Source organism: Eretmochelys imbricata, chromosome 15, assembly GCF_965152235.1.
Source record: "Eretmochelys imbricata isolate rEreImb1 chromosome 15, rEreImb1.hap1, whole genome shotgun sequence".
NCBI classification, from domain to species: domain Eukaryota; kingdom Metazoa; phylum Chordata; order Testudines; family Cheloniidae; genus Eretmochelys; species Eretmochelys imbricata.
This window is the reverse complement of record NC_135586.1, coordinates 15551374-15566046: the sequence shown is the minus strand read 5'-3', so window position 1 is coordinate 15566046 and position 14673 is coordinate 15551374. Positions and strand designations below refer to the sequence as shown.

At 44.0% G+C, this 14673-nt stretch overlaps 1 protein-coding gene across 1 annotated transcript; it reads right to left on the bottom strand.

The window, feature by feature from the left end:
* Positions 1 to 227: 227 nt before the first annotated feature.
* SDF2L1 (stromal cell derived factor 2 like 1) lies at positions 228 to 4668 on the bottom strand. The gene is made up of 3 exons (XM_077834883.1): positions 4448 to 4668; positions 2706 to 2902; positions 228 to 1354 (listed from the first exon to the last, which is right to left on the bottom strand). Exons 1-3 carry the CDS (start codon positions 4605 to 4607, stop codon positions 1076 to 1078), a joined length of 636 nt encoding a protein of 211 aa, XP_077691009.1. The 5' UTR covers positions 4608 to 4668; the 3' UTR covers positions 228 to 1075.
* Between the last annotated feature and the right edge of the window lie 10005 nt (positions 4669 to 14673).

The window sequence follows — 14673 nt, the reverse complement described above, 5'->3', positions numbered from 1 at the left end:
CAACCAGTTGTGCACCCACCTTATAGTAATTTTATCTAGACCACATTTCCCTAGTGTCTGTCAAAAATACATTAGCTGAGGTTTGCTCTTTTTTCTGAATCTGAACAATCATGAACACATAGCCCTATTCTTAATTCATCTGGTTTCTTCTAGTGATCTTTCAAAGTGATGTGTGAGTACAAAAACTAAATAAAATGAAAAAATTAAAGTTCAAATGCAATTGCTCCTTCAGACTATATAAAGAAATTTGTTTAATGAACAGAATTCTATAAATAGTAACTTTCTGTAACAGTTCTCAGAACAATCTTACCCACTTAAGAAGTAGTAGCAGTACCACTACCAAAAATGCAAATTCTTAAAAACAAAACAAAACAAAAACCCGAACAAAACACCACACATCCAGAGTGAAAAAAAAACTGTCTCCTTACCCCAACATGCACAATATTTACATTTTCCAGTGGGATGTCTTTAAATGCAGATACAGCACACGTTGAAACCCATTACAAACATTAGAAGCAATTTTCAAGTGAACTGCAAATTTTTTCTGGAAGATTGGATTGTTGATTCCATTACCTCTACATGATGCCATGTTTGAGAAATATTTTCCCCATTCTAGATCTATTCCATCTTGTCATTTAGTAATGTTCTTTCACTAAACAGCAGAGACGAGTTTCCAAAATTTTAATTATAACTGCAAAAGGAACATAAAATATAAAATTTGCATTATATCTGGGATTGATCAGAAAGATACTTTAGTTCAAATTTGTCACTTCCTTTTAGACTGGGTAGAAGGGAAGAAAGTAATAAGCAAAGGGAATTACAGTGAAAACTAATAGAAACACAAGCCTTTTCCACCAATTGAATTAGAAAATTCAAACAGTACTTTGCCAAACAAGTTTCAATATGTGATCCACGAAATTGCAGTTCCCCACAGAAGTGTTGCATTCCTAGAATATCCTAATGCCCTTCTGTTGTACAGAGAGTCAGTTACACAGACAAGACAGTATTTACAAGAGACCCAGGATTGGCAGCTCCTACTCCTGGATTAACAGATACATTAAAGTCCTTTAACCATTCATAGCTCATCGTGTTTTGCAGGGTCCATGCTGGGTTTAATGAAAACTCCTTCCATTGCCATCCAGTAGTTGTGATGATTAGGAGAAGTCATGCCATGAACTTCCCGTTGGCCTCTGATTGGGTGGCCATATTGTTCTCCCGTTATTGAAAGGAATACGTCAGTTCCTATGTGCTTGAAACGCACTGCATCCTCCCGCTCCCAGTGTGTCCCACTGCACTGTACGGTCCATATATCCAAGTCATCTCCTTCACCATCATCACCAAAGGCACTTACTTCCTGAATTAGAAATAAGGGAACACCAATGATACTTAAGACACCAATCACTCAGCCAGTAGGGGGAATTGTAAAGACAAGGGTAGGTAGGAAACAAAAAGTGATGTTGTATTGCTTTTGTGGCAATGGATCTAACCCAGCTGGGATAATTTGCCCCCCTCTATAGTCCAGAGGTAAAGTGCTAAAAATAAAGGCATTATGAACAAAAATAAAACAAGGGAAACGGGAGGACAATCCTTTTGAGGAAAAAAACCCTTGAAAACTAAAGAACAAAATACTCCTCAGATACAGGGCTCACCTTCCTTCCTCTCAGCAAGATAGTATGGTATCAATCAGGTATTTACCGGTAAGTCATTCGTTTGAAACATTTCCTCTCAGTCATTTATTTTATTACTACTTATATCGCAGTAGTGCCTAGAGACCCCATTGTGTGAGGCACTGTACAAACACATAGTAAAAAGACAGACCCTTCTCAAAGAGCTTAGAAGCTAAGCAGACAAGACAAATGGTGGGAGACCATGTAACTTGCCACGATCGCACAATAGGTCTGTGACCAAGTCAGAAATAGAACCCAGGTCTCATGTATCCCAATCTAATGTCCTATCCACCATACGATGCTTCCTCTCAGGAAGGAAGACTCCAGTGAGTACTTATGGAAACCCACAACAGCTAAATAAGAAATTTACTTTAAAAAGTATTTTCAAATTTTGCAGAAGTACTTGCTAAATGAAGAGGGAGGGAGCCGGGAGGACTAAGAAGGGGAAACGTTGATCTTCAGAGAAATACAAAGATGAAGTGTATAAGTGTGACTGTGGAAGCAAAGGGTTCTTTTGATGGGGTGGGCAGAGAGCAAACTGAGGACAGAGAGAGACTTAGGGTATGTCTACACAGCAGTTGGGAGGGTGCTTCCCAGCATGATTAGACAGACACGTGGTACCTCTACTCAAGCTAGTGCACTAAAATTAGTAGCATGGCTAAAGAGCGGCGTAGGTGGTGGCTTGGGCTAGCTGCCTGAATAAAATTCTGCCTGACCCCTGGATACGTACTCAAGCAGGTAGCCCAAGCTACTGCAGCCACATTGCTATTTTTAAATTTGCTAGCTTGAGCTGAACGAGTGTGTGTCTGTCTCCCTACACTGGGATGCACCCTTCCAACTATGTGTAGATATACCCCAAGTGACTTGCCCAAGCTCATGCAAAAAGTCTGAGGTAGAGTAGGTCTCACAAGTCCCTGGCTAGCATCTAAACCCCTGGACCATGACTGCTCCAAATTAGGGTGAAGACCATTTTAGACACTTTTTCCATATACAAGAGAAATTTATAAAGCACAAGCTTTGAGGGCTCCACCATCTTACCTGATTATTGGACAGCGGTGACGGGAAGTGATGGGTGTGTAAGTTTTTTCCTGTGTTAACATGGGTAAGTCGTATTGCTTGCCCACACTTCACTGGTGTTCCTCGTTGGCAAGTGTCGTCATTTTTCCCTCGAATCCGCCAGTAACTGTTAGCATCATCTGAAGCTTCAACTCCAGTCACCGATTGCTGTCCACTTCCTGTTTGAAAATAATTTTAAAATGGTGGTTGACCTAACCCACCTTTCACCAGTTCAGGGAATCAAAAATACTTTACTACTAAAGAGCATCAATCTATTCAGACTAATAATTGGAGGGGAAGAGCAAAGGAGGGTTACAAGACTAATTTCCCTTCTCACCCTATTTTTACACCACTCCTGTCACTAGTACAGCTTCTAGATCAACATCCTCACCTGTGATGCAAACCCAGAAAAAAAAATATATACTGAACTGTTGAGAAGCAGAAGAGACACTAATACACAAATATTACCAGGGGATGCCAGGATTTTCATAGGTGTTGTGCCCTAACAGCTCCCCTATTGACTTCAATGGGAGTTACAGGTACTCTGCACCTTAGAACAGTGGTTCTCAATCAGGGGTCCGGGCCCCCAAGGAGGTTTCAGGGGGGCTGCCAAGCATGGCCAGCATTAGACTTGCTGGGGCCCAGGGTAGAAAGCCAAAGCCCCACCGCATGGGGTTGAAGCCTGGGCCCTAAGCCCCACCACCTGGGGCTGAAGCCAAAGCTGGAGCAATATTGTTTTTTGTTTTGGTTGGGGGGGGGAGGGGGGCATGGCATGAGGCCACAGGCAATTGCTCTGCTTTCTATCCCATAACCCCAACCCTGGCTTTTATATGCAGAAAGCCAGTGGCACAGGTGGGCCGTGGAGTTTTTAATCGCATGTTGAGGGGGCCTCAGAAAGAAAAAGGTTGAGAACCCCTCCCTGCCTTAGGAGATCAGGTTCTGAAGATGTAGAAACAGAATATGGCTCATTAAATTAAGCATTTTAAAATTAAAGCCTCTGTTGCCTATGGCTCCAGACCCCCTTGTGGATACCCCCTAACTGTTCTGTGTGGCTCAGTCCTGGATATTTGCTTGCTGCTGCTAAGGAAAGAGTAATGCTCCGTGGTAAGTGTGCTGCATGTGAGCACTTAGCTGGTGATGTGCCTCTCCATGCGAAAAACGAAACCCGTGAGATACTAACAGGAGACTTTTGCATTTTCTGCCCGCCCCCCCCCGGGGCTTTGTGCCAGAGGCATTTAACCCTGGGAGCGGCCCTTCCTTCCACCCTCTTCCTTCGCTCTTATGCGAGCCCATTGAGCAGCACTGGCCTGGCAGCAGACTTCTTCAGGCGCCAGCCTCCCTCCCCACATCTCCTGCCCCGCGAAGGGCAGCGCGCCTCCGCCCGCTCCCCGCCGCCTCGGCCAGCTCCTCCCCACGGGGCTCCACCCGCGCCCCTCACCAGCTGCGGGGCGCGCCTGGGCCAGCCCGTCAGCCCCGCGGGCAGGGCCCCCCTCTCACCCCGGGCAGCCGACTCCGGGCCGCTGGGTCGCGCCCCGTCCCAGGGCAGGGCTCTGGCCCTTAGCCCACCCCGGACACCTCGCCGGCATCCCCATCGCCCTCCTGCAGTCCCCGCCTCCGAGTTCTCCCGCGCTACCCACCCTCCGCCCCCTTCCTCAGCCCGGCGCGCCGGACCCCTCCCCCGCCTCCCCCTCAGGCCGCCCCCGCTCTCCGGCCCCGCTCCTCACCCGATCCGTACTTGACCTCATGCGAGTGCAGCCGTACGTTGTGGCGGGTGTTGAGCAGCTTCAGCACCGACCCGCAGGTAACAGCGCCCGGCCCGGGCTCGCTCCCGCGGCCCGGCTCGCACAGCAGCGCCAGGAGCAGCAGGAGGCAGCGGCGCCGCATCTCTCGTCAGCCCGGCGGCCCCGACGCCCGGCGGCTCCACACACACAGCCAACCAACCCGCTTCCGCAAGCCACCGGCACCCCGCTTCCGCATCCCGGCCAATCATACGACGCCAGCACCGCAGCCTGCCAATCCCCGCCCGCCTCTCTTCCAACATCGCCTCCGCATTGGGCCGCCACCTGCGGACCGCGCAAAGCGTCCACGAAGGAGGAGCCTATTGGGCTACGGACCATGCCGAGACGACCAATCAGAAGAGGCGGCGTGGCACCTCGCAGGGCGCGGACCCAGAGGGAAACTAAAAGTTGGAGTTGAAGGGAATTAGTCAGTGGGGCCTGGCTGTCTGGGGGAGGTGGGAGCTCGGAGCTCGCAGGTGGGGTGGACCTTAGATACGTGGGGTTACTTTATGGACAGTCTCTGCTATAGGGATTGGCAGCAACAAGAGGCCCAATTGTCATCCCTTGTGGTGCCATGCAGCCAACACACCCTGAAACATCAGTGTGTTACCCCTGTGCCTTGCCACTTTCCCCTGGCACCCACCCATCACGCAAAGCATCAGCATGCCTCAAGGCAAGGCGGTGACACCGCATCAGCATCACTCCCTGTTCATGGGAACATCAGCATACTGTGATGCAACACCATGAGTAGAGTTGATCTGACTTTTTTTATCCACTGAAAATCCCTACCTTTCAAAAAATAAAACAACCTCTCCCCCCAAACTGGACAATTTTCAGTTTTCAGACAAAAAACCCAACACAAAACTAAAGAGGATTTTTTGAGGACAGCAGGCAGGTTCTGCTAAAATATTTGTTTAGTTGAAACCCCAATTTTCAGTTACAAAAATGTCAATGGAAAGTTTTTGACCAGCCCTAAATGATAAGGCGAAAAAGGGGCCCTCAAATGCCCTGGCAATGAGACTGGGTTATTAAATAACATGGCATCCTGGAAATAACGGTTCCAAGAAGTTCAGTGAGCCTCTCTGACGCATAGCTCTCGTCGTTCACTATGCCACATTTAACAAAGGGCTGAAAAGAAAAGCCAAAATATTGTAATGGATTGGTTGGTATGCGTGTGTACCACTGCCCCTGTACTGGATAAAATCAGCTTCTCAACCATGTGGCATAGCCAACATATTGCTAACTGCTAATAATGACTGTCATTCAGCTCAAGTGATTGTGTGCCTGTGCTTTCGGAGCAGAAAGGTCACTTTTTTGTCCCAAGTGCTACTATGAAGTTATTGTAACATAAAGCAATTATTAAATTATAAAAACTATAACAGAAAGGTTGCCGTTTTAGCCATGGAAAATCAATCATATGTGTATAGAAAGTGACTGAGACAATGAATGGATCCTCTTTCCCTCCTAGTGCAGTTCTGCAGACTGAAGCAAATTTTCTTTCCTTACATAGTTCTGGATAGAAGAAGAATGAGTTTCTCATCACTTTATCTACAGGAGCACCTGGGTCAAGAGGTGACACTGAGGGAACTATTATGTGGGCTTCCTTAGGTATGCATCTGACAGTTGATACAGGGCCTGTACAACAAACCATGTTCATTGTTGCATGGTGTGAGGATGCCAAGCTACTAATTTAATGCTCCTATGAAGGCAACATAATTTTCTTGGGACTGAGCAAAAAGTCTCCAACCCTCTAAGCCCCAAGGAGGTAAGTAGGAATGGAATTGGATGAGTGAAACAGCACAGAAGTGGAGCTCTGCTCGGAGTTATCCTGACCTGGATAGTTTGGGCAGCACATCACCGCTTTGCGCTAGTGAGAGAGTCATGAGATACTCAGGTTTCAGAGTGGCAGCCGTGTTAGTCTGTATTCGCAAAAAGAAAAGGAGGACTTGTGGCACCTTAGAGACTAACCAATTTATTTGAGCATAAGCTTTCGTGAGCTACAGCTCACTTCATTGGATGCATTCAGTGGAAAATACAGTGAGGAGATTTATATACACACAGAACATGAAAAAATGGGTGTTATCATACATACTGTAAGGAGAGTGGTCACTTAAGATGAGCTATTACCAGCAGGAGAGTGGGGGGGGGGGGTTCCCCGCGGGGAAAGAAAACCTTTTGTAGTGATAATCAAAGTGGGCCATTTCCAGCAGTTAACAAGAACGTCTGAGGAACAGTGAGGGGGGGGGAGGGGAATAAACATGGGGAAACAGTTTTACTTTGTGTAATGACTCATCCACTCCCAGTCTCTATTCAAGCCTAAGTTAATTGTTTCCAGTTTGCAAATTAATTCCAATTCAGCAGTCTCTCATTGGAGTCTGTTTTTGAAGTCTTTTTGTTGTAATATTGCGACTTTTAGGTCAGAGATCAAGTGACCAGAGAGATTGAAGTGTTCTCCGACTGGTTTATGAATGTGATCACTCTCCTTACAGTGTGTATGATAACACCCGTTTTTTCATGTTCTGTGTGTATATAAATCTCCTCACTGTATTTTCCACTGAATGCATCCGATGAAGTGAGCTATAGCTCAGGAAAGCTTATGCTCAAATAACTTGGTTAGTCTCTAAGGTGCCACAAGTCCTCCTTTTCTTTATGAGATACTCAGCTGACTCAATTTTCCACCAGTGCTGAATCTGTCAAGCCCTTTGCTCCCCACATGAGGTAACTCATTCATTTGCTCACTCAAAGGTTTGTTATTTGGCTTGTTGATATTAACCTATTACATATGTAGGGAAGTGTCTCTGACTTTTGGTTCATGTGTGTTCAAATTGCCTTTATTAAATTAAGCTTCAGTCCTAAATCTCCCTCAACCACAACTGTACCCCCACTCCCCACACCATGTCCATTTCTGTTCATCAGAAAATCATTTTCTATTGCTTGGTGTTTGTGTCTGATCCAGAAGAATGCAAATGAATATGGTGCATTGTTTGACACTTGAATACCTTATTTCTGTTTCTTCTAAGAGGCTTTCCTCTTCTTCTAAGACAACAGCTCACTTTTGTTATTGTTTTTTAAACAGGGCAAAACAGATGTCTGTGGTTGCCGTTTTAGCCATGGAAAATCAATCATATGGGGCTTTAGCTGGCACCTGTTTGTCTTTCTGGGAGGTCACTAACTCCCAGTGCATTTAGTACAGTTTACATGGTGCTCCCTACAATGCTTTTCAGTTGTACTTTAGAAACATAATTGGGTTAGAACGGTTGCCAACAAAGAACCCCATTAGTGCCAAACAACTATGGCAATTAACAGCCACATTATTGCTTTAGGAGCGGTTGTTGTTTTTAGTAGGCTGCTGTGAGATGCAGGTAAACTGTCCCCTGAAATGATATGATGGGGCTGGGATTGAGATATATGCTTCTTGGAGGGGAACATTATAATTTCTCTTTATGCATATGAAACAAAAAACTCAGTGAAACTGAACCAGTATAACAGACCAGACCAGAATTTAGCAAACAGCTAGAATGCCTTAGGCCCTTAGTCACTTAACGACACTTAAGGTTGTAGTCTTGATTTTTAGAGATACTGAGCACTCACAACTTCCTTTCCACTGTACTTGTGGCTACTGAGCACCCATGAAAATCAGGCCGTAATTGACTTTGCAGTAGAAATCAGTCATGGATTAGAAGTGCAGGACTGGGACCCATGAGATACAGGGGTGTATCTTGAGAGGAGTATTCTGGCACAAAGCACTGTATTTTATGAGAGGATTTCCCTTTCTATTTGAATGGTCGTTGTGAAACAAAGCTTTGAGCTTTCTGTTTAGTGTGCATGACAAAAGCACTAATTAACAATGAGGCTAACATGGCAGGCAGCTCTCAGGTTTGATCTACACAGCAAATTTTACCGATTTAGCTGGACTCGTGACACTTCATATACAAGTGCTTGGGTATGAAGAATGTGATAGGACTCTTGGGTTCTAGTCCTCAGATTGCTGCTAATCTGAGGCAAGACATTCAGAGCCTGATTCTGACTTTACTTAGGGCCTGATCCAAAGCCTGTTGAGGTCAGTGGGTGTAAATTAGGAGTCATTCCACTGAAATCAGAGAAATTACAGTGGGGATAAGGAAATTACCCCCCTAACTGTTCTGTGACTCACTACACCTATTTTTATTTGCCACCTTCTTTTCCCCCCACATTGATAAACTGGTTATAATGATGCTTCTCCAGATTGAGTAATTTTATTATCTCACTTCATTTAGCACAATGGGGCCCTGATCTCAGCTGGGGCTCTAACCACTGCAGTACTACAAATAATAAATAATAGTAATAATCATAATAGCAGTCAATCACCCAAGGAGAGCTAGATGTAGTGAAAAGAAACGGTAGATTGCAAAGAATTTTTGGAAATGTATAGCTCCCTGCCCCCAACAGACAAACTTTTTTGGAGTGAGGGCCGATAATAGGTATTCAGGTGTGTTAGCAATACATGTCAATAAATAGAAGAAATTTGACAATAAAATACAAATATATTTGTTTTATTTTAAACTGGTAGGGTTTCAAATTTTGGGGAGAACAGTTGATGATTTTCGGCTGCTGTCCCCTGTGATGCTAGTCCTTTGAGAAAATGAGGATTGCCTTAGAGATTCTACAGAATTCTGGCCTTCAGTGTCCAGTAAAATAGTCGATGATTTTCTGTTGCTCCCCTCCATGATGCTAGTCCTTCGAGAAGATGAGGCTTGCCGTAGAGGTTCTACAGAATTCTGGCCTTCAGTGTCCAGTAAAACAGTTGACGATTTTCGGCTGCTGTCCCTGGTGATGCTAGTCCTTCTAGAAGATGAGGCTTCCCATAGAGGTTCTACAGAGTTCTGGAGTTCAGTGTCTGGTAAAAGTGTTGGTGATTTTCTGTTGCTCTCACTGGTGATGCTAGTCCTTCGAGATGACAAGGATTGCCTTGAAGATTCTAGAGAATTCTGGCCCTCAGTGTCCAGTAAAACAGCAGATAATTTTCTCTGGCTATCAATGGGAATGATAGACTTTCTAGAAAATGACATTTGTCTTAAGGCTTCAACAGAATCCAGACCTTGCAAATCCTCTCCACTCTGTGGTATATCATCAGAGAATTTTAGAGGAACTATTTCAGTTATTTCTGGCAGAGCAGAGATGTTTTGTTCATTGGGCTTCTCAATTACTTTTACCTTGCCAGTGATTACTTTTGGTTTGGAATGAGCGTTTTTTTTGTCACAACTCTTTGAACGAAGCTTTTGGGGTTTAGTGGGTCTTTTTGCATGTACTTGCTGATATACCTCAGCCCAATCAATCTGTGATGATAGCCTTATGCCGCTGCCCTTTAATTTTTTAAAGCCAAACATTATCTCAAGGAGTACCTTTGTTACAGGAACTGAAATAAATCCAAGTTTCTCTGACAGTGACTTTTCGTAGTTATACTTGTACAATACATGTTTGGCTGCATTTTCAACAAGAAAGTCAACAATCTCCTCTTGTCTTCTGGAAAGCTTGCCTTTCAAGTGTCCACCTGATTGATCTTTATTAAAAATCTGGCTGTGAAACTGATGTCTTGAAAGAAAATGACCAGTAGACTATCCAAAATTTCAGTGGGCAAAACAGGAAAAAAGGTTATTCATTAAAAAGTCTATTTAATACCAACATTTTAAATGTAAAATTTAGTAAGTTACCAGTGTTTTAAAGCTATGGGTCCCAACTCTGCAACCACTCACTAGGATATCTCCAAGGATTTCCATGGAGCTATTCTTGATTTATACCCATTTGAGAGCAGAATCAAGCCCTTTGGGCCAAGTTCCACTCTCTGTTAGGTGTAAATTGAAATCAGTAGAGTTATCCTGGATTTACACCAGCCTAACTGCAAATAGCATTTGTTCTGTCAGCTGTGCATGTTTTGCAGCAGATCCAATGTGAAGGGAATCATCCAAATGTTGGTTTTGATTGCTGTTTTTATCTGATTTCCTTTTCGTTATTTGAAGGTGGGGGAATGCAATATTTTGGGCCAGATTTTTAAAGGTATTTAGGCCCCTAAAGATGCAGATGGACACCTAGTGAGATTTTCACAAGTGCCGAGGCACCTACCTCCCGCTGATTTCAATGGGAGTGAGGGCACCTTTAAAAATCTGGCTCGTTGTGATCTGCATGAATGTGATATGCTACATACCTTCTTAGGGCACTTTCCTTCACATATTTACATTAGAAAATGACTAAGAATTTGTTTTCAGACATTGTCATTTCATCTGCAGTTGTGAAGTAGTTTTATTGCGATGAGCCTGTCACTTGGATTCCAGATGAAACCATTACTCCTATCATTTAGTCAAAGTGTTCATATGTTTGGTCCCATTATTTTACTGTTTGTTAGGGATTACCCTCCTTCTGCCTTCCCCCTCCCAATCTCTTTTGACTTTACAAACCCTTTTATATTTTCTAATTCTTGTAAGAATGTGGCATAAAAGCTGTTTGTGGTAGGGACAGACAAACTTATTTGACCTAATTTCAAAAATCATGGACTCCAAGTTCAGCTCAGATGCAAATGTTAATGGGTTTGCATTGTATGTAGGAGAGACTATGAGGAAGAGGAGGGGAATGGAGTAAAATCAGCTGTAAATGAACATTAATTAAATTAAAATATAGACAGGTTTGGACATTCTGACTTAATGGTGGTGTATGAATATTAATTCTAAATCATAGCCAAATCTTGGTCCAGTTGAACTCTAGTGCAGTGGTTCCCAAATTCTATTGGTATATGTACACTTCCTTAAAAACATTGATGTTTGAAGTACCTACCACATGTAAATGTCTCCTTTTTTTGCACTTATATTTAAGCCTTAATAGGCTTAATATAGGTATTTATGGATTCACAGTAAATTAAGTTTTGAATTTGGCTGGTGGAGATCTGTCTGGGGCAAATTAGAAGAGAAGAGAGTTTGCCTGAGGGAGTCTGGGTGGAAGAGTTAGAGGCCATGAGATTTAAAGCAGGTAGGGAATTTTCTGACAAAACCATTATTCATAAGAAAATGCCAGTTTGTCAAAATTGAAACTTTTCATGGGAGTATACCAGTTTCAACAAAACTTGCTGGGAAAGATTTAGCAAATCCAGGATAGAATTTCTGGTCAAAACCAGAGAGAGAGCAAGACCAACCCCATGATAACCTGGTGGCAGGGGCACTCACTTGAAATGTAGAAGGCCCAAGTTCAAGTCCCTGCTCTACTGCGTATTTGATTTATACCATGTTGAACAATTCCACCTGAAGATATTGAGAAAGACCCACTCCCTGAATAGTCTGTGGCCAGGGGACTCACCTTGCGTGTGGAAGATACAGGTATAAATCCCTGGTCTGGCTGATTCAGACCAGGTACTTCAACCTGGCTGATTCAGACCAGCCTATGCCCTGTTCACAGGCTATTGTCTAATCTGAGGGAAGGTAGGGGTTTCTCACTTTGTTGTTGTGGGACAGTTTTAAGTGAAGTATCAGAGGGGTAGCCGTGTTAGTCTGGATCTGTAAAAGCGGCAAAGAGTCCTGTGGCATCTTATAGACTAACAGACGTATTGGAGCATAGGCTTCCGTGGTGAATACCCACTTCGTCAAATGCATGTTCGATAAAGTGGGTATTCAACCATGGAAGCTTATGCTCCAATACGTCTGTTACTTTTAAGTGAGTGTCTTTGTGTGAGACAGAAAGAGAGAATTTGAAAGATCTCAGTTTTGTTCTGAGGTGGAATGGGAAATTTTTTGAAACCACGAAAAATGTCATGAGATATGAATACCATTTCTTGGCTAGCTCTAATGAGGTTAGACTTATGTTAGTGGTTCCAGCAGGGGAGCTCTGGTGCTGTGTGTGTGCGCAGTCCCTGGATTCTGTCTGGATTGTCTTTCCTACATGTCTCCTCCTCCTGTCCTCACAATTCTTTCCTCTTGGTTAAGGGATTCCATAGCCCTCCTCCATGGGGTTGTGCTGTGATTCAAGCAGGTTTCCTAATCCCACCCGTATCCAGGTTCGAGCCCTATTCCATGAAGCCTCTCTTGGTCTCATTCATTTCTTCCCTTTGGGGCCCCCACAGTCCTCCTTTGTGAGGCTGTGGTGTGATTAAGGCAGGCTTCCCTAGCCTGCCAGTCTCCCTTCTGTTTCTAGGTCCCATCCCAGGGAATCTGTCTTCTGACTTGATGCTCCCGTGTAAAGCTCCTCTCCAAGTGGCCTGCCCTCTGTCTCCTCCTGGGAGTCATCTAACATCTAGGTTTTATCATGTTAAGGTGATAGCTACGTGATTAAGGTGGGGGGGAGGGATAGCTCAGTGGTTTGAGCATTGGCCTGCTAAACCCAGGGTTGTGAGTTCAATCCTTGAGGGGGCCATTTAGGGATCTGGGGCAAAAATTGGGGATTGGTCCTGCTTTGAGCAGGGGGTTGGACTAGATGACCTCCTGAGGTCCCTTCCAACCCTGATATTCTATGATTAACACCTGGTTCTGTTCCCCAGCTAGTCTGCTGCTCCCTTGAAAACCTTTTTCCTTAAAGGGGTCATGTGATTGAATAAAGGTTGTCTGGCCTGAGCCTCACCACTTTTTAGGGGGGACAGACCACACTGTTACAGTGTACCACTTCCAACAAGACCACCTACCACAGTTTGGGAATCCCTGATATAGAGTAAAACTCCAGTTGACTTCATTGGGACTAAGATTTAGCCTTAAATGCATATTTAGGCCCTGATCCTGCAAGATACTCCACCCAAGTGGACCCTGCACCTATACCGAGTCCCACCAAAGTCACCGCAAAGACTCAGGAGTCTTCCCACATGCATTTCCTTGCAGAATCAGGGCCCTAGTTTAACATTTTCATACTGGAAAATTAGCCATTGAATATTAAACCCTATGTGACAGTAAAAGTCGCCACAATCACCACCAGAGGCCAACTCCTCCCTTCATTTACACTGATGCAGCCTCTCGCCCTTCCCCTGGACCAGGTTCTGATCTCATTTACCAAAGTCCCTGATCCAGAATGGGAATTAGAAACTCACTCTCCCACATCCCAAGTGAGTGCTCTGAGCATTGGGTTATAAGGTTAAAGGGGCGGAGGCCACCACTAACACCATTTCCTCAATTTTGTGAATGGCTCCAAAGTCCGCTTGAGAATCCAGACCTTTCTTTCCAAATTTCCCTTGCTTTTATTAAAAAAAAAAAAAAAAAGCCTGAAATCTAAACAAAATGTTTAGTTTGGGGTTGAGTTTTGTTCAATTCCAAATTAAAATGTTTTCGACTTTTTGATTTGCTGAAAATTCCAACAAGTTTTGGTTTTGGGTTGACACCAAATAATGTTTTTTTCAATTTTTCAGAACTGCCAGCAAACTGAAAAAAAATCCGTTTTTCACACAGCTCTGCTCCTGCGTGTCTGAAATACAAGGCTGCATAGTGACCACTGTGAGCTCTCCTAAATTGAACACAGTCCTATAACGACTGAATCTGTGTTTTGAGTCCATGCTGTTCAAGTGGGCATGAAATTAGGCAAAATGAGTTAATTCATCCCTGATTCTTAAATCGACCTCATACACTATGAAGTAGGTAGAAATAGCACCAAGCACGATGGAATGATAACAATACTCAAGTATTCCACATATATATGATTATAAATAATTCTGGTTGAGCTAAAAAAGCAAAGGTACCTGGGAAAATGGAAGTTCGTCTTCTACCATTGCTGGTTTCTTTGGTTTAGGCTTAGGAAGTGGGGGTGGCACATATTTTGGTTTGGGTGGAGGTTTCTCAGCTGGTGGCCTAGGCTTGGATTTAGGGAGTGGGGGAGGTACATATTTTGATTTGGGTGGAGGTGCCTCATCTGCTGCCCTAGGCTTGGATTTAGGGAGTGGGGGTGGCACATATTTTGGTTTGGATGGAGGTTTCTCGGGTGGTGATTTTGGCTTGGACTTATGAAGTGACTGTGGTCCATGTTTTGATTTTTGTGTAGATTCTTTTAATGTCTTCTCTCTTGTCTTAGGTTCCTTTCCCTCTTCTGTCTTTTCTTCCTTTGTCTTTCCCTCCTCTGCATTTTCTGAAGCTGTTTGAGTTGACTCATCTATATTTCCAGGCGAAGAACTTTTTTCATAGAGGTTTGTTAGATTCAAATCATCACCAGTAATGCCAGAGTCATCGGCCATGTTAAATAAA